This window comes from Cupressus sempervirens, chromosome 5, assembly GCF_028749045.1.
Source record: "Cupressus sempervirens isolate cs-2001-9-10 chromosome 5, ASM2874904v1, whole genome shotgun sequence".
In the NCBI taxonomy this organism is placed as follows: domain Eukaryota; kingdom Viridiplantae; phylum Streptophyta; class Pinopsida; order Cupressales; family Cupressaceae; genus Cupressus; species Cupressus sempervirens.
Genome location: NC_143122.1, coordinates 1,028,878,921 through 1,028,902,504, shown reverse-complemented (window position 1 = coordinate 1,028,902,504; position 23,584 = coordinate 1,028,878,921). Strand labels below are relative to the sequence as shown.

Here is a 23,584-nt window from a genome sequence, read left to right as displayed (position 1 = left end):
AGGTTCGCAATCCAAAGCGAACAATGCAGAGCACACTGAGCAGGTGGAATCTGCCTTTTATGCCTTCATGGCTAAAAGACCTGCAGATCATGTACAGTCATCTGCCTGGTACATTGATTCAGGTGCCTCTCGACATTTCACTCACCGCAAAGACTGGTTTACTGACTACCAGCCTTATTCAGATTCTGTTATCTTTGGTGGTGGAGAAGAGTACACGGTTGTTGGTAAAGGCAACATTCAAATTCAGTCTGTTGGGAGGAAGCTCATATTCCTTGATGTGTACTACGTTCCAAGGATGGAACTAAATCTACTCTCGGTCAGTCAGTTGCTGCGACATTCTCCACACTTGGCAGTCACCTTCAGTTCACATCAGTGCACCATCACTGATCGGGCGACTAAGTCTACTATTGCAGTTGGTCTTGAGGATCATGGTCTTTTCAGACTTACTGATTCTGGTGATTCTCAGGACTTAGCTACCGATCTTCCATCAGCTCACTTTGGCATTAGCGATATGGGCACTTAAATGTGCATTATCTCTCACAACTTGCTCGGGATGAGCTTATTCTTGGTTTGCCAGAGATTCAAACCCAACACCTTGGAGTTTGTGACGCATGTCAGGCTAGGAAGCAACATCGCACACCTTTCCCCAGTGGCGATTCTTGGCGAGCTTCTCAAGTACTTCAGCTTGTTCATGCTGATATTTGCGGCCCTATGGCCACTCCTTCTGTTCTTGGGTACAAGTATTTTCTGTTGTTTGTAGATGATTTCAGTAGAAAAATGTGGGTGTATTTTCTTAAAAAGAAATCTGATGCATTTATTGTATTTCAGAAGTTTAAACCCTTAGTTGAAAAAGAGTCTGGGAAATCTATTATTACTCTTAGATCAAACAATGGGGGAGAATTTTGTTCTAATGTTTTCTCCAGCTTCTTGGATACACATGGCATCCAACACCAGTTCACCACACCCCACACGCCACAACAGAACAGTGTAGTTGAACGTCGGAACAGGACAATCACCGAGATGGCTCGTTCCATGCTCGAACACAGACATGTTCTGAAGCGTTTTTGGGCAGAAGCAGTTAACACTGCAGTTTATCTGTTGAACCGGTCACCCACAGTGGCGGTCAAAGGTAAAACTCCGGAAGAGGCCTGGTCAGGTCGCAAGCCCAGAATCAGTCACCTGAAGGTTTTTGGCTCTCTTGCTTTTGTTTGGATCCCTGATGCTTCACGCACCAAGTTGGATGCCAAGAGTCAGAAACTGATGCTTGCTGGATATAGCAGTCTTCACAAAGCCTACCGCCTTATTGATGTTGAGACATCTCTTCTCATATACAGCCGCGATGTAGTCTTTGATGAGCAGCGAGGACCATTCATGCCTGTTTCTCCTGTTCTTGATCCAGCAGACCAGCCTATGCAGGTTCATGATTTGGGAGTTCGGCTTCCATTAGGTCCACCTGATGGGAGGGCTCCAGTAGCTCCTACAGCTCCAATCTTGCCAGTGATACCTGTACAGCCACCTCCGGCTTCTCCTGCAGGATCACATCGTTTTGAAGATGCTTCACCTGAGTTTGATCCAAATTCTTCTGATCAGGATCCTGCTGATCAAGCATCTCCTAGTACTACTGTTGGTCATTCTCCTCTCCGGCCTAAGTGGTGGGCTAAGACACTTGCTGATCTTCATTATGATGAGCTCATTGATGGGAGAACTACTCGAAAAAAGAGCAAAACTATAGATTCTGTTAACTTTGCTCTTATGGCCAACATTCACAGTGTGTTTGAACCTCAAACATATTCCGAGGCTAAAGGAATTTCAGAGTGGGAACAGGCCATGCAATCTGAACACCAGAGCCTGCTGAAGAACAACACTTGGGTCCTTTCTGAGCTTCCCCCAGGGAAGAAACCCATTAGCTGCAAATGGGTCTACAAAATCAAATACAAATCAGATGGTACTTTGGATAAGTACAAAGCTCGTTTAGTGGCAAAGGGCTTTTCTCAGCGTCAGGGCATTGATTATGAGGAGACCTTTGCTCCTACTGCAAAGATGAGCACCATCAGATTAGTCCTAGCCATGGCAGCACAGTTTGGCTGGAAGGTCCATCAGATGGACGTAAAGAGTGCTTTCCTGAATGGTGATCTCCATGAAGAGGTCTACATGACGCAGCCTCCTGGTTTCAAGGTTGCTGGTAAAGACCATCAGGTTCTCAGATTGGTAAAAGCTCTCTATGGTTTGAAGCAGGCCCCTCGGGCATGGTACATCAAGATTGATACGTACCTCAGTGATCAAGGCTTCAAGAGGAGTTCTTCAGACTCAAATCTGTACATCAAGACTACTGACAGTGACATCATCCTTCTAATTATCTATGTGGATGATCTGATCATCACTGGCAGTTCGGCATCTTTGATTCAGGGAATCAAACAACACTTATGCCAGTCTTTTGATATGACTGACCTTGGGCTCATGCATTATTGCTTAGGTGTTGAAGTTTGGCAACAGTGTTCTGGTATATTCATCTCTCAGTCCAAATATGCTAGAGCCTTGTTAGACAAATTCCGAATGCAGGATTGCAAACCTGCATCTACACCTATGGAGAAAGGTCTCAAGTTATCAACCAAGTCTGATTCTCCTTCCGTTGATGATACTACGTATAGGCAACTAGTAGGCAGCCTCATCTACCTATCTGCTACTAGGCCTGATATCAGCTTCGCAGTCAGCTATATTTCACGCTTTATGACAGCTCCTAAGGCTGATCATTGGATGGCAGCAAAGCGTGTGCTTCGTTATGTGAAAGGCACTTCTGATTATGGACTTCTGTATTCTCGGAGTTCTAATCCTAAACTCAGTGAGTTCACAGATTCAGATTGGGCAGGCTCTATTGACAATAAAAAGTCAACATCTGGATATGTGTTCAGTTTGGGATCCGGTGCAGTCACATGGACCAGCAAGAAGCAGCAGGTAGTTTCTCTCTCTTCTACAGAGGCTGAATATAGAGGGACTGTTAAGGCAGGATGTGAAGCGGTCTGGCTTCGTCGGATGCTTGGGGATATGCAGATGTCACCAGCAGGACCGACTACTCTGTTTGTTGATAACGAAGGCGTTATCAAGTTAGCACGGAATCCAGTCTTTCATGAACGAACCAAGCATGTGGATGTTCATTGTCATTACATACGACAGCTGGTTGAAGACGGGACTATAGATCTGCAGTATGTTCCTACCTCAGATCAGACTGCAGACATTCTCACCAAGCCTCTTGGTCCTGATAAGTTTGTCAAATTCAGAGGACAGCTTGGTGTGTTAGATAGATTAACCATTAAGGGAGGGTATTACAATAATAGATAAGACGTCTATTATTAGTTAATGGTTATCTTGTAAATATCTTTAGCTTTAGTTTGCTTTCGTTTTTTGCTTTCTCTGGAATAGAATGTTTCTATTCTTTACGATCGTTTCCTAAGGAAACATCATCTCTTCCTTTTGTATAAATTGACCTTTCGGTCTCTGTTATTAATAAGCAAGTATTTACCAATTACCTTGTAATAGTCACAAATTCAAATCCCACTAAGGGGTAGGGTATGTACACCTCGTTTGTAGTGCCAAGCACCTCTCGAAAAAGAGTACGAGGTAGTCCCATATCACTGTCACCATACGTAAACCCAAAAACTATGGCATAGTGTCGTGGACTATAAAACCCCCTTTCCTTTCCTATATACATTTTAATGTAGTCAACAAGAATCTATCTCCACTATCCTCTACTAATTTATGGCATACTTGCAGCACAAAAGAATACAGCCATCATCGGCAAAATCCTTGGAGGATTCCACAGCAGACGGAAAATTAGACGATAGATTGAAAAGAACTGGGATATAGTGGGGACATGGTGATATGTTTCCTGCCAAAAAATATTATTTCTGGTTGACATAAACAACAGTGGATAGAGATGCAATCCTAAACAAAGGATCATCGAAGATGGGAGATCTGTACATTTTTGCACAGAAATAGACTCCACATTTTCACTTGGGAACCACGTTAACCTGTGATGGTCCAATATAAACCAGACTAGATTTTGTTTGAATTTCACTCCAATGAATGCCTGATGTGAATTGGAAAACAACCAGGTAAAACCCTAGGACCTGATATAGGAGAAAGTGACTCTTCACTCTTTTGCGAATACAGAAAATAGCCATCAAAAAGATACCTCAAAAGATCCGGTTCCAAATCTCTAGTGGAGCATGGACACAACAGGTCGGAATCGAAGAAAAAGGTACTTTTGTTTGAGTTCTGGAAGCCAAACTCTCTCAGAAACCAGTTGCCCTAGGCTGCCCACCAAGCTTTTGGTAACAAAAAATCAAACCAGCTGAGATAGCACATAACACAAAGATGGAGGCACAAGCAAATCCTAAGGTGATCAAGTCCAAAATGCCCCTGACAAAGATAATAGGAAATTCAAAACTAGGCAAGACAGTGCCTCAATGGATGTCAACCTTGCGAGAAACCCCACAAATGCAGAAATTGTTTTCCAGCCGGGAACATGCAGATGATGTGCTTGGCATTGTGGAACCAAGAACATGGTACCAGTTAAAATAAGGACAGGAAGGAAACCACATAAACAAAAATGGGCTGAGGATGCCCTGCTCAAAGAGAAAACCTCGATTTGATCCTACATGGTGCAATCCAATGCAGCCGAGCCCTTCCTTGGAGAGAAATAAAGGCCCTCAATTAGAATGTTAGGGCTTAAATGCCTCTCAAAAGCATCGCCAAATCAAACATCGATTGGAGATCCAATTGGCTGATCTGTGTTGAATTTCCTAGTCTGCTTGATTATCCTATTACAAGATTCAAGAATTAACAGACTAACAGATTTCCAAATGATTGATTGATTAACAAAGGAACAAATGTGTTCCTTATAAAGAATTACAAGGACGTTGTTTCTGGAATGTAGACTGAAGACGAAATTAGAAACAAAACTGAAGACAGGATAGGAAACACTCCTATCTAGACTAAAGACAAAAGAGACAGGATAGGAAACATTCCTATCTAGACTGAAAGACAAACTACAGAGAAGTAGTTGACCATTATAGAAAGTATTTAACTAAGGAGATAATATCTTAATAAAGATATTAAAGAAATTATCTTAATACCCTCCCTTAATGGTCAATGTACAGATGTCTAAAGATTCTGTGATAATTGAGACCCTCCCCGGATCTACAGAATGCTGAAACCAAGAAGCTTTGCCAGAAGAGTGCTATGACTCAAAACAGATTGCAATTACAAAACTTCGTTTTTGTGGAAAAAAGGGTAAAACCCAGAATCTCACGAAACCTTGCATATTACAGACAACATAAGATGATTTTTAAGGAGAAAATCAACAAACCTGGAAAAAAACAAAAACAGATTCAAAAGGCAAAAAACGCAGCTTCACCTTGATCAAAAAGCTCGACAACTTGTGTTGTTGGCCGGGAAGCATTTTGCCTTGCTTGGGCAGCCAAACGTTTCCAGCACTCGAACTTCATATGGCCAAACTTGTGACAATAATTACACTGTACATTTTGCTTTGTAGAGCTATCCACGGATTGAGCAAAAGGTTGATGCTAGAAAGGCTAAGAAGATTGATGGTTGTCGATGTTATGTTGAAAGGATTTTGCACCAAATGCTTGCTCTGAGGAGGTTGTAGAGGCATTGTTGCCAAACTGTTGTTTCCAACAATCCTGCTACAGATCAACATTAGTTGACATAATGTTGAGTGTTTCTATGAAGTGCTCATAGGAAGATGGTAGACTTTTCAGAGTGATGACTACCATATCCTCTTCCTCCATTTTCCAAGCAATAGCTTCGAGCTGATCGCGGATGTCCTTCATCTTTGTCAAATGCTCTTGCAAGGACATACGTTCATCCATCATAATGGAGGACGGCTGATTCTTCAGAAAGAATGCCCAACTCTTGTCAAATGTTTCATGCAGCTCCTTCAGATATTTCCAAATTTCTGCAACTGACTTGCCGGAAAGAATCTGCGGTAGCTAATCATCGATAACAAAGAGCTTGAGAAGCATAATAGCCTCTCGATTGTGATCATCAAACTTGTCCTGTTTTGCTTGGTCGGAGGTCGGACAAGTCTTTGTGCCTAGAACAAGCTCATCCAAACGACGATACTCGAAGATGGTTAACATGCGCTGCTTCTAGTGGTTATAATTGTGGTCATTGAATCGTAGGCTGCCCTCCAACATCAAATTAGTCAAAGATGCCATTTGCACGAAGTTCGAGGCAATGTTGAAGCTAACCCAAAAAAAAAATGACAAGTACCCAGAACAGTAGATGGAAAACCCAGAAGGAATCTACAATCACAATGTAAATCCACCGGCCCAAAAATTGAGGCACAAAAAATGAGGTACCCAAAACATTCTGATGAAGACCCAAATGAGGTCTCAAAAAACCCACAAAGAATTTGAAAACAAAATAAAATTCCAAGGTCAAAAACTAGGGTTTCGAGCAAAATCCTACCAGGCTGCAAAAACTCCAAGTAATGGCGGCTTTGAGCAAAACTAATGCTGAAAACAGGTCAAAAAAATGCAGCATGAACAGACGACCAGTGCTTGAAGGATTTAACGCCAGTATGGAGGAAGAAGAACGCGGATTAGCTGATAATGCAGGCTCGGAGCAAGAAAAAATAGACAGACCCGTTTTTTAAAAAAAAGGTCACCAAGAAATCATGATTTCTGCAATTTGGGCATGAAGATCTCCACGAAAATGGACGTGGATGTAATCAGATGCCAGCAGAACCTCAAATCGGGTGGACTGGGCTAGATTTATGGCCGCAATTTTTCAAAGAAAACCTGCATTTTTCCAAAGTCGAACGCCAAAAAAAAAACGTGATTTTCAGATTCGACCACAATTTGCAAAAACCTAGTTGGGTTCTTGGTGAAAGTGTAATGTCCCCCACTTAGCCAGTTTGGAGGTATGTTGTCGTTAGCCCATTCTTGTATGGTCCCGAGGGCTAACCAAGACTTCAAAAGGGATCCTGAGGTTATTTGGCCTAGTCAAATTTAATTACAGGCCAAACGGAGTTCGTTTGTTGGGTTTTCGGAAAGACTTACTATTTTTAGTAAGCCAATAGGGGGATGCAGTGCCTTCAATTTTCAGTGACAGGATGAGATGCGTTTTGTTGGGCTCTTTCTGATGAGCTATTATATGTGGGATTTCGAGTTTATTTGGTATATTATTTTAATGTTCGAAGTTACAACGGTAAAGTGACTATTTAAATTAAATATTATAATGTTTCATAAAGTCACTTTATAAAAAATCAAGAGTCCCACTTTTGAGTACATACATGGACTTTGTAAAAGGAAAAAAAGAAGTAATATTAAAACTCATGTATTATCCCACATTGGCAAGACGGAAGCGTGGAGCAAGTGAGGAAGGGATTAAAAGGAAGAAGATAGCTCTCATTTATTCATGCTTGGAAATATCAAAGAAATTGGAAAATTTTCTAGAGATTATGTCTCAATAGTTTGAAGGACGAAATCCCTTCAAGTTGGAAATCTTGACGCCATTGAAAGATATGGTCTTGAGATTCAAAAAGGTAGCAGTCTGAAAAAGCAGTCCGAAAAAGCAAAACCGAAAAAGCAGGCTGAAAAAGCAGTCCGAAAAAGCAGTTTGAAAAAGCAAATCAGAAAAGCAAAGCAGAAGAGGCAGCATTGAAGAAAATTATTACAGCCATCTTATTAGTATTGTTTTTTTAGGGTGTTATAAGTTTCAGCTGAAAGTGTGCATTATACCAGCATTATCATTTTGTAATCCATGTAAATGTCAAAAGTCTTGGCCATATTTCATGAGCATTGTATTAGAAATTTTATTGCAAATTAAGAAGATAATAGTTGCTGGTGTCATTTAAGCAATTCAATATCATTATTTATCAGCTAGTTAGTTTGTACACCAACTGTTTGTAAAAATGCCAGTTGGCTGTAGGTGTTCATTTCTCATGCTTAGATAATATATATACACTGAATATTGTCAAAATTAGTAGCACACTCATGTTAGGCCATTGTGTAGTCCATTTGGAGTCTTCTAGCACAAGATTCTCATTGATGCAAATTGAAAAAGAGTCATTTAAAGCCAGCTAAAATACTATATCAGTCATACGTCCCTTGCATGTGAATTGTTTGATGAAATTCCTTGAGCTTTCATCAGCATTTTTTTGAGAGCAGATTTGAGAAGGGTCATTACAGAAAGCTCAAAAATAATTTCGAAAAAATCATAGCAAATATTTTCAATAGAAATTATAAATTTTTTGAAAAAATTTGAAGAATCAACTCTGATACTATGTTACAAGATTCAAGAATTGACAGATTAACAGATTTTCGGATGATTGATTGATTAACAGAGGAACAAACGTGTTCCTTATAAAGAATTACAAGGACGTTATATCTAAAAGAAACAACGTAGACTAAAGATGAAATTAGAAACAAAATGTAAGACAGGATAGGAAACATTCCTATCTGGACTAAAGACAAAAGAGACAGGATAGGAAACATTCCTATCTAGACTGAAAGACAGACTACAGACAAGTAGTTGACCATTATAGAAAGTATTTAACTAAGGAGATAATATCTTAATAAAGATATTAAAGATATTATCTTAATATATCCGTGGGCAATAACTCTTACTACCCTCCCAAACATAGACAATATATCTGCCTCCTGAAGCACACTAATACATATTGATCTGCATATTATTATTATTCAATATTATTTGTATATATCAAGTGAGATCACACATCTCACACCAGGGGTCACGACTCTTTACATGTGGTCCCATTAATTAAATGTTAATTATATGAGATAGTATATTAATATTACAGTAATTATATAATTATTATTTATCAATATAATTATTATAAATACAATGCTATTATATTATCACAATAGCAAAATAATAATTATATTATCTCACAATAATATAATAATTATATTATCAATATAATTAATATATTTTTAACATAATTATTACATCACAATAATTATATCACCACAACCTTTATGATAATTATTTCGGTCATGGATTTTGACCATAGCTACAATAAAATTAGCATTCCATCTTAGCTATGGAGGAATTCTTGTCAATAACTTTAGATTCTTCCTCTTGGCACTATCTTCCACACTCCCTCTAAGCTAGGAAGGATATACTCTGATATTTGAGTTATAATGTCCACCATGGCTACTCCCAGAGGGTGGCTCCATCATGGTTACTTCCATGAAGGCAAATGCAAACAAACACAAGTGCTCTCATGTGATGTTGTCATCTCACAATGGTCACCATAGCTACCCCTAGAGGGTGACTCAACACAAGTGTTTAGTCATTAAGTTACATGACCTCCACCATGGCTACTCCCAAAGGGTGGGTCCATCGCAGCTACTCCCATGAATGGAAATGCAAGCAAACATAAGTGTTCATCAAAGAATCACTCACGTGATGGTGTCATCTCACGAGGATAGTAACCATAGCTAACCTTAGAGGGTGGCTCAACAGAAACGTTTTAGTCATGGATTGACTCACATGACATCCTCCATAGCTACTCCCAAAGGGTGGATCCATCATGGCTACTCCCATGAAGGGAACAAGGATTGATACCTCAACCTTCTCTTACAGAGAAGAATGCATTAACAAGGGATTGCACCTCGAACTTCTCCCTCAAAGAGAGGAACATATCAATAAGGGATTGCGCCTCGAATTTATCCCTCATGAAGAACATATGAACAAGGGATTGCACCTCAAACTTCTCTCAAACTTCTCTCTCATTAGCAAGAGATTACACCTTGAACTTCTAACTCATAGAGAAGAATTTAGAAACTATTCTTGTCACCCCTAGAGATCTCTCTCTCTCTCTCTCGATTTCTCATATCACCCCTTTCTTCATTTTTATTTTTATTTTTATTTTTTCACTTATATATATACACACACACATGTGTGTGCGCACTTCTATTATTTACCTCCTCTGGTGTTTTTATAGTTCTCAGTTTTATCGTTCTCTTGTGTTTGCCTAGTGTGTCCTTTTTAGGTACACAAGCACAAGCATTTTTATTTAAAATCCCTCATTTTTGTTCATATGTGAAACCATAATGGTGTCCTTTTTATTTATTTATTTATTTATTTATTATTATTATTAGTATTTGTATTATCATTATTATTATTTATTTTATTTTATTTTATTTTTTATTTATTCTAATAAATAAATTAATTATTTAATTAATTTTTATTTTTAAATTTATTTATTTATTTATTTATTTTTGTTTGTTTGTTTTATATGTATATATTATTAATTTTATTTATTTATATATTTATTTATTTTATTTATAAACATGTACATATATATATATATACACACATATACATATATGTAGATATACATATATACATACATATATATATACGTGTGTATATATATATATGCACGCATATATATATATATATATATATATATATATATATATATATATATATATCATTTACTTTGTATTTATTAGTAAGTTTGTTCTTATTTCTTGCTTTTGTTTTCTCTTATTTAGATATATCTATTTTTAATATATATTTTTGTCCCTCCACTTGCTCTCCATCCCCATATTAACCTTATTGTTGAACCTCAAACTTTTCTTAACTGTTGTGCACCAACCCCATCCTTCTCTCCCCCCCCCCCCCCCCCCGCCCCCCCCTTCCTTCCTCCTTTATCCAGAATTGGTCTGCAATCTTACCATATTTTTCCTTTAGCTCTCACATCCTGATGATGGATCACAGAGTGTGATCCAAAATGTTGATGCAAAAAAATTGTAACACAATCTGCCCAGAAAATACAGCAAATAATTCTAATGGATTGTGGAAAACTACTATCTACAAGAATTCATTAACAAATCTTCATGATGATGTGGCTCTCTCTAAGACATATCAATCCTCTGACCTCCTCGTCAAGGTTGACAGTGATGGATATTCAAACTCCCTCTAAATGGAGACTCCCTCTTAGCAAGGGCTTCATTCTCCACAATTCCAAGCTTGTCTTGAAAGTGCACAATCTTCATTTTGGTGAAAAAAATGGTAAGAATGTCAGTTGTTTGTCCATCAGTGCTAATGTACCTTAATTAAATAAAATTCCTTTGCACTATATCTCTGCATGCTTTGACTTGTCAAAAAAATACAAGGTTGGACTCTAAACCACATAAGGGATTTCATGCAAATCTTGTGTTGTTGTGTTACATAATTGATAGATCTTATGTGAATCATGTTGTGAGAGCGATATTATTGTGTTTTTTTTGGTTTGAAAAGACAAAAATAATATGGACATTGTTCATCAGAATGTGGAAAACAATATTAACATGCCTAAACTAAATAAAACTCCTTTGCACTATATCTCCACATGCTTTGAGTTGTCAAAAAAATACAAGCTTAGACTCTAAATCACTTTGGGTGAACTCCACACTCACCAAATATTCACCTATCAGGAATATTATGACTTAAGCATCAACATAAAGGCCTTCCAGCCTACATACATGGAACTCCATCCCAAGAATCATAGTCCTCTGACTACTGATCATTAGAGTAACCATCTTGATATAGTACACTCCCTCTAAACCAGTATGACCAAGATGCTCAGAAAGAAAGTCCTCTAAGTTGCTCCCTCTGAAGCTCCAAGTACTAATATCAACCTCATGACCTTATTGTCAAATGTTGCTTCTGTAGGTTTGTCAGAGTCCCTCTGAATGTTATTTCCTCTTCGAAGAAATCTACTCAGCCATTAACTTAGTCTCATGACTGCAAGCATAAAGTTCTTTCTCTCTTGAACACAATCTCTTATGCTTCTTGATTTGTCTTGAAATCATTTCAGAGAGTGGTTACAAATAATTCATAAAACTAAACTATCCCGAAGGGAAATACCAATGATAGAAGCATACAAGATTTGATATGCCAATGTTATAGCATGAACTAATGACTGAAAAAAAATCATGAATATCATTTAATGGTATGAAATACTTTCTCTTATTGTCAAATATTGCAGCCCTCTATCAACTTGTTCCACTAAACTCAGTCTCCCTTGTCTTCTCTGCAACAACTGTTGACAAGAACACTTCGAGTTTTCCACGCTCGCGGTGTGTAATGTCCTTTTCAGGGATTGGACAGATTATGACAAAATGTCTTGTCCATAATAGCACCATGCCGAATATGTTCGCAATTATAGTGTGCTTAGTCCATCAATCTGCTTTAGATTTAAATAACAAAGGATCATATTCTCAATAGGCATTGAGAAACACGGTACCTTCCCAGGAATGTTTGCCTTCCAACAACACCAAGCTCCACTCAAGGGATGCAAGATAGTGAGTGCATTTGTTCAGTTTAATACCCGCATAATAAAAATAAATATTATTTGTGTTCATATCTCTTCAATACATATTGTGATTTCCACTCCAATACTCAAGCCCGATTTTAGTCTTTCGAGGATTAACGTTGTGCCTCGAAGACATCGTGATATTATACATATGCCCTAAATCATCTTTCCCCATTCAATGATGTTCCATCTATAGATTCAGGTATGGATGAATAAAATGAGATAGCTCCTTTATTTGCTGCCCTAGCGCTGACTGTTTAGAATGACTATATTAGTCTATATATTAACCAATCCCTTCCATCACCTTCAATTATGTTCCTGTGATTCATATCAAGCAATATAATAGGTGTTGGCTGGTCTGTAAGGATCGTGGGTATTTATTTATTAGTTTTCTGAAATAGAAATTATTTATAAGATAGACACAAGAGCAAGAAAAAGAACAAAGTTTTTGAGTTCTTATGAATCACTAATCACATACAAACTCTTTGTGACAATTGAACATCAAATGTCAACATTCTTCGAAACAGTAAGATGACATATGACATGATAATAAGCATTCACCAAAAAACATTTGTTCCACAAATATGAATTTGAAAGATCCAAGTCATTTGCATATATCAACTTGCATTATCAAGATTCAAAGCTCAAGATAAACCAGTTCAAAACATATATGTTATCTCAGTTCAGCTGTCATTGAAAATTGGAATTAACTACTCAAAATAGTAGGATGTCTCTTTTCGCTCTAGCTTTTTCTAACTTGTAGCCAACTTGAAGTTCAACATATATAGTTTTAGATTACCAGGAGGTCTCCCTGAAAACCCAACCCTCTGATAGTTAACGAAACAGTTATAATAACTAAACAAGTGTTTAAAGGACACATGTTCCAAAAGTTTAAACTGTATCAAGAAAGATAAAACTAAGAGGGAGAATTTTGTTCAGTTTCTTTAGCATGTTAATCTTCACCCAAGGCATTGCATGCCAATTTCTAACTTAGATACGCGCCCAAGAGTTCCTGTGTTAGGATTTTTCAAGCTCAGCAACCTCATTTTCCAGGCATCTTTGTCCCATTTGATTCGTACAATCTACTCAGCATAATTAGGTAGGTGATCCATACACAGGCATAACATAGGTTTCACTTGAGTGATCATTGTGAAGTGAGCCGTTGTAGGGTTCGTTTCATCTTTTGTGGCCTTCATGTATTCTTGGATGGTCTTGATCATTGTTTCCAAATCTTGATTCCCCTCATCATATTGCAGTACACAATTTGGATTTATGATCTTCATATATTTTAAAATGTTGTTGAACATTTCTTTAATATCCTTCTCAATGAATTGAGCCCGTTCGATTGCAGATTTGTATATCAAGCACCTCCAACTCGTGCTCTTTTTCATAATGTACAGCATGGCTGCATCAACTACTTTTAGGGGATTTTAAGTCAAAATCCTAGGAACACCATACTCTTCTATTTCTAAACTGGATAACTATTGCAGTCCACTTGGCTTCATCAGCCTCCCAAATTGGTAACTGAGTTTGAATTTCACCCAATAGAGCTTCCACATCACTAATGACTACATTGGATTCCTGGATGAATTCTGTTCTATCTTTGATCACACTGTCTACCCAGTTATCCACTGTGGTTTCCACAAACTTACCCTTCTGTAGTTGGTTCAAAAGCTTTTTGTTGTCCAGGGAGTTTGGATTGAAAGATTTTGGTCCTTGAACTAAGGGTAATGCCCCACAACCTTGAAGGGAATCAATATATTCAGCCACGGCATTAATTATTTGTTTGAGTTGCCTCTTCTCCTTGGCATCTTTCTGTGACTGTATAAGCATGCGTTGATGTAATGGGAACCCTAGAAAAGCTCAAAAACTGAACCAACTGCTAATAGGAATTTAGTCAAATAATTTGCATCCAACTCTTAATTTCACCGTTAAATGTTTAAACCCCTTTATGGCTCCGGAAATATATTTGTTTGTTTGTTTTTATGTCTTTACATAGATTTGAAACCACATAACATGAACAAGAGGGAATTTATAATAATATGCAAACTGAAGATTGAACTATTGCTGAAATAATATTAATTTTCAAACTAATAAAATCAAATACATAGCAAACTTTTCAACTCACTAAGCACCCTAGAAAAGCCCAAAAACTGAACCAACTGCTGATAGGAACTTAGTCAAATAATTTGCACCCAACTCTTAATTTCACTGTTAAATGTTTAAACCCCTTTATGGCTCCGAAAATAAATTGTTTGTTTGTTTTTGTGTCTTTACATAGATTTGAAACCACATAACATGAACAAGAAGGAATTTCTAATAATATGCAAACTGAAGATTGAACTACTGCTGAAATAATATTAATTTTCAAACTAATAAAATCAAATAGATAGCAGACTTTTCAACTCACTAATTACTCCAGCATTATAACATAATATTCCAATAATAACTTCCCATCTTGCTGCTACAGTAATATGAATAGTGCCGCACTGCAGTGCTGCTACAGTAAAATCTGCCTTCACTCAGTCCAAGACCTTCATAAAATCATCCCTTGACAATGGCATAAGCATCGGACAAGAAGTGAGAATGATATGAGCAAACACCCAATTTGCCTGTAGCTGGAAATGCGCCCAATTTGCTTGTTAATGAAGCTGCTAGCAATGAATTCTAAAGGCCAAACCCCAAGGAAATGACGTCTAGAATGTCACCAAGAGAGGATAGACGTCCTCTAATGCCAAGAACAGATCTGCAACTCACACATCAATTTTTTTCTCATATTCCACCTCCCCTGTGTCCTGCTAACTTACTAAAAATAGTAAGTATGCCTAAAACTGAGTAAATCAACTCCATTTTGGCCCAAACTAGAGATGATTAGGCCAAAACACTCTAAGATCCCTTTAAACCCTTCGTTAGCCCTCGAGACCATGTAGAACTAGCCTAACGCGGACACACTTGGTCGATTGCTAAAGTGGGGACATTACAGTTGAATTGAATGCTCCAACCAATGCTCTTTGGTTTCTTTGTTCAGCACTCCCAACTTGACTCTAGTCATCTGAAAACTATTGACATCTAGTTCAGTAGATCCTTCTTTAGGTTGATAAAGAGCAACTTCTGCTACAACTTCCCCTATTTTTGAATCTGTAACAAGCCTTGTTGCATTCTTCACCCTTTTGGGTTTAGGAGTCCTTGCAGTGTATTTACTTACCATGTCGTGAATCGGAACCGATATGGGAACCAAACTGCATTTTTTGCTTACTGAGCTAGTAAGCCAATTTGTTACCGCCAATGAATCTTCTTTCTTCCCTACATCTTTTGTCGGGGTCATCATCATATTTGCCACTTGGACAAGTTATTAATTATCCCTTGAACATGTTGTTCATTGTCCATGGAAGAAAAATGTTGTTCTTTATCTTTATCTAAGTCAACCCTGACAACTTCTCAATTTGTCATCTTTGTCTTCTTCTGGGATTTAGTTCTAGACCTAGTCCTTGTTCTAGGGGTTGGCTTTTTCAACTAGTCCATTAAACTTGTTCCTTCAAACCTTTTTTCTTACCTGCATGATTAATGGAAAGAATTGCGTTAGAAAAAGGGAACATTGTGGACCTTTATCCGTTTCTTCTGACTGGTTCATGGGCATGTTCTCCTTTCTTTTTTGTTTTAACCAAGCCTTAGTGCAGTCCACAATAACTTTAGTTCTCAAAGCAATATCATCCTCTTCATCTTAAGTCCAATCAATAATAGGCAGAGTTATCCTATCTAGGTTCAGATAGACTGGTTTAACAACATTTGAACCATCATCTTGTACTCCATGTATTTTCACCTTGAGCTAAAATGAGGTCGCCTAGGACAATAAGAACCTAAAGTGATCCCGCTCACAAACTACTCTTGCATTAGGGCAATCTTCCCAATAATCTTCACGGTGAGGGACAGCATAATTTGACCTTCCAGTTCTAGTGCACTCCTCGTAAATCCCTTATTATCAACCTCTCCTTTCTTGGTAGAATTCGAAATCAAAACCACACAAGTCACAACCAATATTAATAGCATCTTCCATCATTCTACAGGAAAATTTATCAAGTTTAACAAGAAACCGAGTATCCCCCTTCTTCTCTGGAAGAATACTTTTGACTACAGTAGCCAATTGCCTGCAAACCTCAACTAACACAAAACAATCCATGGCGAACTTGGGCCAACTTCAAGGATTCTTCAAAAACTCCTACCCTGATATAAGTGAATTTAGGAAATTGAATAAACACACTACCATAGGGCTGAACCAATTCCTGAGCTTTAGCTGAGATCTTTGTTCCGGTACACTAGCTAATTCAAAACACTATCTACCCATAAATACACCATAAACCTTTATGTAGTTCGTGAAAATTTGGTCTTTTTGCAATGAGGGGCAATAGTCGTAAATAAAGATATTCTCATTCTACGGTTCATGTGGGATAGCTGTGAGGTTCTATGTGCACCCTAGAGAATACATCATATATGAGGACATAAAGAAATCATTTTTAATTGTTTGCATTAACTTCAATTTCTCCCGTAGTGAACCTGCAATCAATTCCCCCCAATCAAAGTATTGTTTCCCTTCTAATATGATATCTATGTTGAAATACATCCACTCCTCAAAAAATATAAACATCAGGAGAACCTCTTACCCCAAGCAGCAGGACCATTAGATCATGTAAATGAGGTTTCATATGACCCTTGTTCAAACTTACAGGTAAATGTGAACCACCTCTATAGAATTTCCGAGTGCAATGCTTGGCTATGACACTGCAACATTTGTCAAGAGCTTCAGTAAATTTGGCAAGAGACTGTGTTGGGGTAAAGTCTGCAAAAGACTGTTTAGGAATTTTGAAGACCGAGATTATAGTTTCACGGTCAACAGAGATCAATATCTCCTCGTCATTTTTCCTTATGCACTTAGACTTAACGTCATAGCATTTCACACAACCTGTATTAGCTCGAGGCTTATAGCCACAGGGGGAAAGGACGCAACTATCAACAAACCACTATCAAGAATTTCTCCGACAAAAGGATCCCCTAAATGCTCATACAATTTACTATGTATATCCCCTACATTCACACCCCTTAGGTCTATATCAATAATTACTAGCCCTCTACAACTCATACTAGTAGTATTACCGAAGGAATGAAGAGACGATCTCATGACTCTCTAGCAAAGGTGCAACCACAACCCGGTATTTATGTAAAGGAAAAACTACAGAAAACAAAATTGGAGAAAGATGCAAAGAATTAACTTGATTGATTAGCCATTTTATGGCAGGTTTAATTAATTGATAGTATTTTCACTCATTTATCCTTACCACGTCATGATTACCTTACATGCAACAATCCTTCTTATGCCCCCGCCACATGTCATGTACGTTCTCCCTTAACCACAACTTTAAATGATTATTGTAAAAGAATACTACGGTGAGATCTCCGGAACATTTTACTGCCACATCTTCTATCACTTTGTCAAATTGGCGTACCACTTAATTGCCAGTTGTTGAACACTAGGACCCACCACCATCGGCATATGGGATAAATTCGCACTGATAAACCAATTTGAACCAAGTTCTAAGTGCTTCAAAAAAATGAGTTTAAAAGGTCAAAAGGGTTCAAAAGTTCGGCAACTTTCACTTGAAAACATTGACATAGACATGACCCGAATTAGAACCGACTAACCTTCTCAGGACTTCTTAAACAAGACTTAAAAATGACAAGCAAGTGGCATAAAGGCATTGAGGACTTGATTTTAGGTTGATGGTTTAAAAACAGCAGTTCAACTCAACATTAAAGAAGAAAATAAGGCAACTCAAAAATGCCAGGACTAACAAACATCATAAGATGTCCATCACAATAGAAGGCAACGGTCTGTTTAAGGAAATTAATTCACCATGCAAGTTATCATATATCATGATTTGCTAAGACATCATAAGATGTCCACAATAGAAGGCCATGGTCTGTTTAAGGAACTTAATCCACCATACAAGTTATCATCTATCATGATCTACTTAGACATCATAAGATGTCCATCACAATGGAAGGTCGTGGTCTGTTAAGGAACTTAATCCACCATGCAAGTTATCATCTAACATGATTTGCTTAGAAATCATAAGATGTCCCTCATAATAGAAGATTAAGCTATTGTAAGCTTGACATCTTTCAATAACTTCTACAAATATTAGTGATAATCATTTGGAAGTTGTCACTTCCTCATGATGTACACAGGGGGTAGCCCCATCAAAATCATGCAATCACACATGGATTTTCAGACTCCCTCTAATATCAATCTTCCTCTTCTTGCAAGATCATCCTCAAAGAGAAAAAGAAATGGTAAATAGCTCTAATGGTACATATTGAAAAATGAGAAAGACTAATATAACAATCAAGGATAATAAGTAATTATGCATAATAATATAAGATCATTCCAATATAATATTGATCACATATAATATATACTTTGAACATATAAGCATATATTCCATCTTCTATATATATAGTTTAATCCATAGTTACACCGCCCAGGGAGACAAGGGAATGGGGGAACAAGTTTCTAGGACGGAAGGGGCAAAGGGGCCTTAATTTGCGAATGGCAGGGAGACGATGGCGGGGGACTAGGGGGATTGTATATACTATACATATGGTACTTAAAATGCTAGTTATGATAAGATGTATTAAATTGGAACATCGAACATTTAACATAAATAGTCAAATCAGCAAATATTTAACACCACGACGTCCCCTATCCTTGGCGGAGATGGTGGAATCTGGTGGTGCCACTGGAGATGAGGGAACGGACTCCCCAAGTCCCCAGTGCATCCTTGTCCCCAATGTGTGGGGCAAAAAGAGGGAGAACACATCCCTATGTTACTATGCTTTAAGCTATATTTTCAACATATTAATGCCACATATAGTAATATGTGACCAAATTTAAAAAATAAACAATTAAAACTAACCTCCAACATTACCTTAACTTCTTCAACCCCTATGTACATGCTCTCTATAGAAGATGGTAATCCTAGTATTAATAGATTTGACCAAGCATATTTACTAATGGTTTAAGACCTTTTGTCTTTTTGCACAGTGGGAATCCATTATCACTATATGGTCCGCCACTTTGAAAGGGCCGCCTCATACCACGTTACTTTTGTAATGTGCTTAAAATTATATAATTTTGGTTTCTTTCCCTTTGTTCTCCACGTCAGATTTTTTTTTTTTGGGTCTCCTTTCTTCTAATTGAGTCCTTCATACCCTATACAGTGGCGGTAGGTCAAAATGCCTACTCTTTCATGATTGCCACCAAATACAAACCAGCACCTTGGAAATTTGACTAACCCTAGTTAAATACTTGTAAGCTTATATGAAATGCAGGCATTCCAGCCAGAGTGCCCACGCTTACACCTTAAACAACATGCGCCCCCCCCCCCCATCTTGGACAGCATCCAGAAAGTTTTTTTTTTTTTTAAATTAGCACCATGAATGCTTTGTGTCAAAAACAAGTGCTCATTCAACATCGTTCGCAAAGATCCCCCAATCGAGCATGTCCATCATATAACCTACATTATTGTTCCAAACAATGGACATATGCACTTAGAACATGCATAGACCCCCTCTGTTACAACGTGGGCCTCCAAACTAGTCTCAGTTTTTATATGGGAAAGAATCTCGTTAACACCCAAACACTGCACTCACTCCCCTTTCATTGGCAAGTTCCCCTTTGCCAAATAACATGCCCCTCGAATCAGTTCACTCTCAATGCTAACTCTTTGACAATTTCTCAATTAAATTGAGTCAGCTTTGGATTTAAAGAGAACACAATTTCATTTATTGTGCTTGTGGGACATTTCTCTACACCAAACCAGACAAATTGATTTAATTTACATTTGCAGCTAGGCTCTAATACCATGTTGAGTTTATGAGGATCACTGCAAATAAGTATGTGTTTTTCAAAGGCAGCAATCCCTTGTATTTATATTGAGAATAAACCAAGAAGAGGTGTGTCCCTTCATAGGACATGTCCATTCATTATTAAAAATTTAATTTAATGACAAATTTTCCTTATAGTGATATGTGTGTGTGTGTGTGTGTGTGTACCATAAATCATTATTATTTCTCTTACATAATAATACTTAGGTATATAAATTTATATCTATATATCATTATTATTTCTCTTACATAATAATACTTAGATATATAAATTTATATCTATATATATATAGTCTCATAGGTTTATCAGACTGAAGGCGACTCCAAGGTTCCTATTTATGTTGGATACAACTTAGTTCGTGATGTGATTTTTTGATAATCACTTCAGGACTTACATTAGCTTCTTTGTGGAGGACGTATCAACATTTTGAATGCGAATGATATGTCAGCTGAGCTCTTCAAACTAATTCTAACCAAAATTTGAAAAAATGCAAATAGGAATGAGGGTTTAGAGAACTAAACTACTTCCACTTCTAACTCTACTAATGCAAGATAATTTTGATGCTATGGTGAAACCAAACTAATCCTAGCTTTGCCAACTCAACTACAAATGGTAAGGTGCAAACTTCTAAGGGTGCAAGTATGATTTTCCAACCACTTATGTTCATCAAAACCATAAATAATGCAAATCAATGAAAATGAAGTAGTTGAAGTGCTTGCAGTAAGGCGCAAACTAGCCTTATTTCTATTTGCAATCAACAAACACCAAAAGGTACGGACACTAGTCTCACCATGATACCAACAACATCGTCTTCCATTAAGCTACCCAACTATCTATTTTTAACTTGTAATTTACTTAAGTCGATTCTAAGGAACCAAGAGACCATGCAACACTCCAAAATAGCATAAGCAAAGCACCATGAAACCAACAATGAATTTGCAATAATTTTGGTAGCACTTAGGAATCAATTTTTCCAGCTCTCTCCCTTTTCAAATGAGAAGACCTTGCCTTTTATAGGGAGTTCAATTATAATGAATGGCCATGATTAATTTAAGATCAATGGCGCAGATTAAGCCAATAATGCCCTAATGTAACTACCAGTAACAAGCATTAAATATTTATCCAATTACATAAAAGCACCACCTTGATGGCTAATGAGAAAACTGGTTAGTGGACTTTACCTTTACACTTAAAATGATTTGATTGAATGAAATTCGACACATACGACTAAAACATTTTCAGAGTTTCCAAAGCCGGAAGTTGTATGTAATTCAAATTTAACTTTTTAAATATTACAAATTTATATGAGAAATTTCTCCTCAAGAACTAAATCGTGCACTAACGGACACTCCATTCAAATCAATATAGACACTTGCATACATACACTTGGGAACCTAACAGCAACTATTGCTGATGAAGAAACTTCAATGCTCATTTATTTGATGACAAAGAGACATATTTAAAATACAAAAATGTGAAATAATGATTACCTTGTAATCCCAACCATGTCTCTTAGCAAAATCTATAGCAGCTTCTTTGCTTGTGAAGTAAAGACCAGCATCTCCAACATTTGCATATGGATCACCTGTTGAAGTCCAACCCATCAAAGGATTCTCCCACCTGGCAAACCATGCATAATGACACACCAGTGTTACTTTTATCTTATAGAGGATACATGTGCAAGCTTACACATGCATAGACTTGCATCAAGCAGTGATAAAAGTACACATAAATACATAATTTGAATCAAAGATTCTCAACATTTTTTGTGTTGTTCAAACTGACAACTATAAATAGGATTTAAAACAAAGAAAAAAGTTGGACAGACTTCCATACTTTTGTGTTGACATAAAATCAACTTTCCACTTTCCTACTTTTGCAGAGCCTTGCTGTGTTGGTGTCCGTCCAGGGGAATAGATAATAACCTGTCTCTCATAATATTTGGAATTGCATGTTAGAAGCTGATATCACTTTCTCATGTAGCATGAGCAATTGATCCACCCCAAAAAGAAGAATGTTATTTATGACATGCCAAAATCTCAGACTTATTAAGATCAGGAGAAACCCAGAAGAGATTCTTGTTCAGAGAACATAAATGACACTCCTTACTTTTAGCTTTCTTTGTTTTAGTATCAAATTATGAATTTGCAAATTTTGGTAAGAGAATTTCATAAAAATGGCAGAATACAGAAACAAATCAAAAAGCTATATTAACAAGAGAAATTCTTCAGAAATATTACAAAGCTGTATTAAGAACAAATTACAGATAAAATTAATATCCAATTAAAATGCCCATTAAAGTCTTCACCTGCTTAACATATACACATGACTGAGTTATATTTCGATTGAACCACAATAATAAGAATTGTGGAAGAAGTGTGATTTACACAGCATCACATGCTCCAAATGCTTTGCCGATCCAGAAAAAGGGTTCAGCATTAAAATAACCAAAGTAATATACATTCAACTTTCCTCCTTCAATGCCTAAATGTGCACGTGTGTGATTTGTATCCTTTTGCCCTTATAAATAATACCAACATAAACAAGGGAGAAATGCCAACGTGATATATACAGCATTGCATGTTCCAAAAGCTTTGCCAATCAGGAAAAAGGGTTCAGCATAAAAAGCCCAAAGCAATGTACGTTCAACTTTCCTACTTCAACGCCTAAATAAGAGTACCACAGGAAGTGCAGTAGAAATGAAAATATATAATACATTGTAGATCATCTGAAATATAAAATATAGCGACAGACACAACAGCGAAGGTATACTTAATTGGAAATATCAAAGTACGGGAAGAAGATACGTACTAAAGGAGCAACATCAATTCTGGAATGATGATATATTAGACTGTTTTCAGTACATGGAAATCAACAAGAGTCTTCAAAGTATGAAGAGAAAGACATCACCAATAAGAATGATACACAAAGGATGCAATGGAGTCTAATCTATGCAGAGACGTCGACATTCAAATAAGTGATGACATATTTGTCAAAACAACACATTGGAGGCATATTGGCAGCAACGATAGTCAAAGAATGAACAGCCACATTAATACATGGGTACACTAGTCGAGCAATTCTTAGGGCACCAATATAATAATTAATTCATGCCATTAAGGAGTTTTTATGTTGGCGATAAGTTTCTAAAGTCAATAGCTTACTACAAAAATGCCATATCAGAATGTTTATAATTAGAACCATGTCAGTATATGTTAGTGGCAAAATAATATACGCATAAAGAAAGGATTATGATTGCAGCTTCAGACAGTCCCTTCTCAAATCAAATA

The 23,584-nt window shown here is 37.2% G+C and overlaps 1 protein-coding gene across 1 annotated transcript in view; it reads right to left on the bottom strand.

Moving 5' to 3' along the window:
- The window catches only part of FRO1 (NADH-ubiquinone oxidoreductase-like protein), a 43,289-nt gene that overhangs the window by 4,982 nt on the left and 14,723 nt on the right, over positions 1 to 23,584 (bottom strand). Inside the window, exons 2-3 of the mRNA XM_089833344.1 lie at positions 22,131 to 22,219; positions 21,785 to 21,914 (exon numbers count right to left, since the gene is read on the bottom strand). Coding sequence (XP_089689470.1) covers positions 21,785 to 21,914; positions 22,131 to 22,219 — 219 coding nt within the window. The remainder of the gene's footprint in view (positions 1 to 21,784; positions 21,915 to 22,130; positions 22,220 to 23,584) is intronic.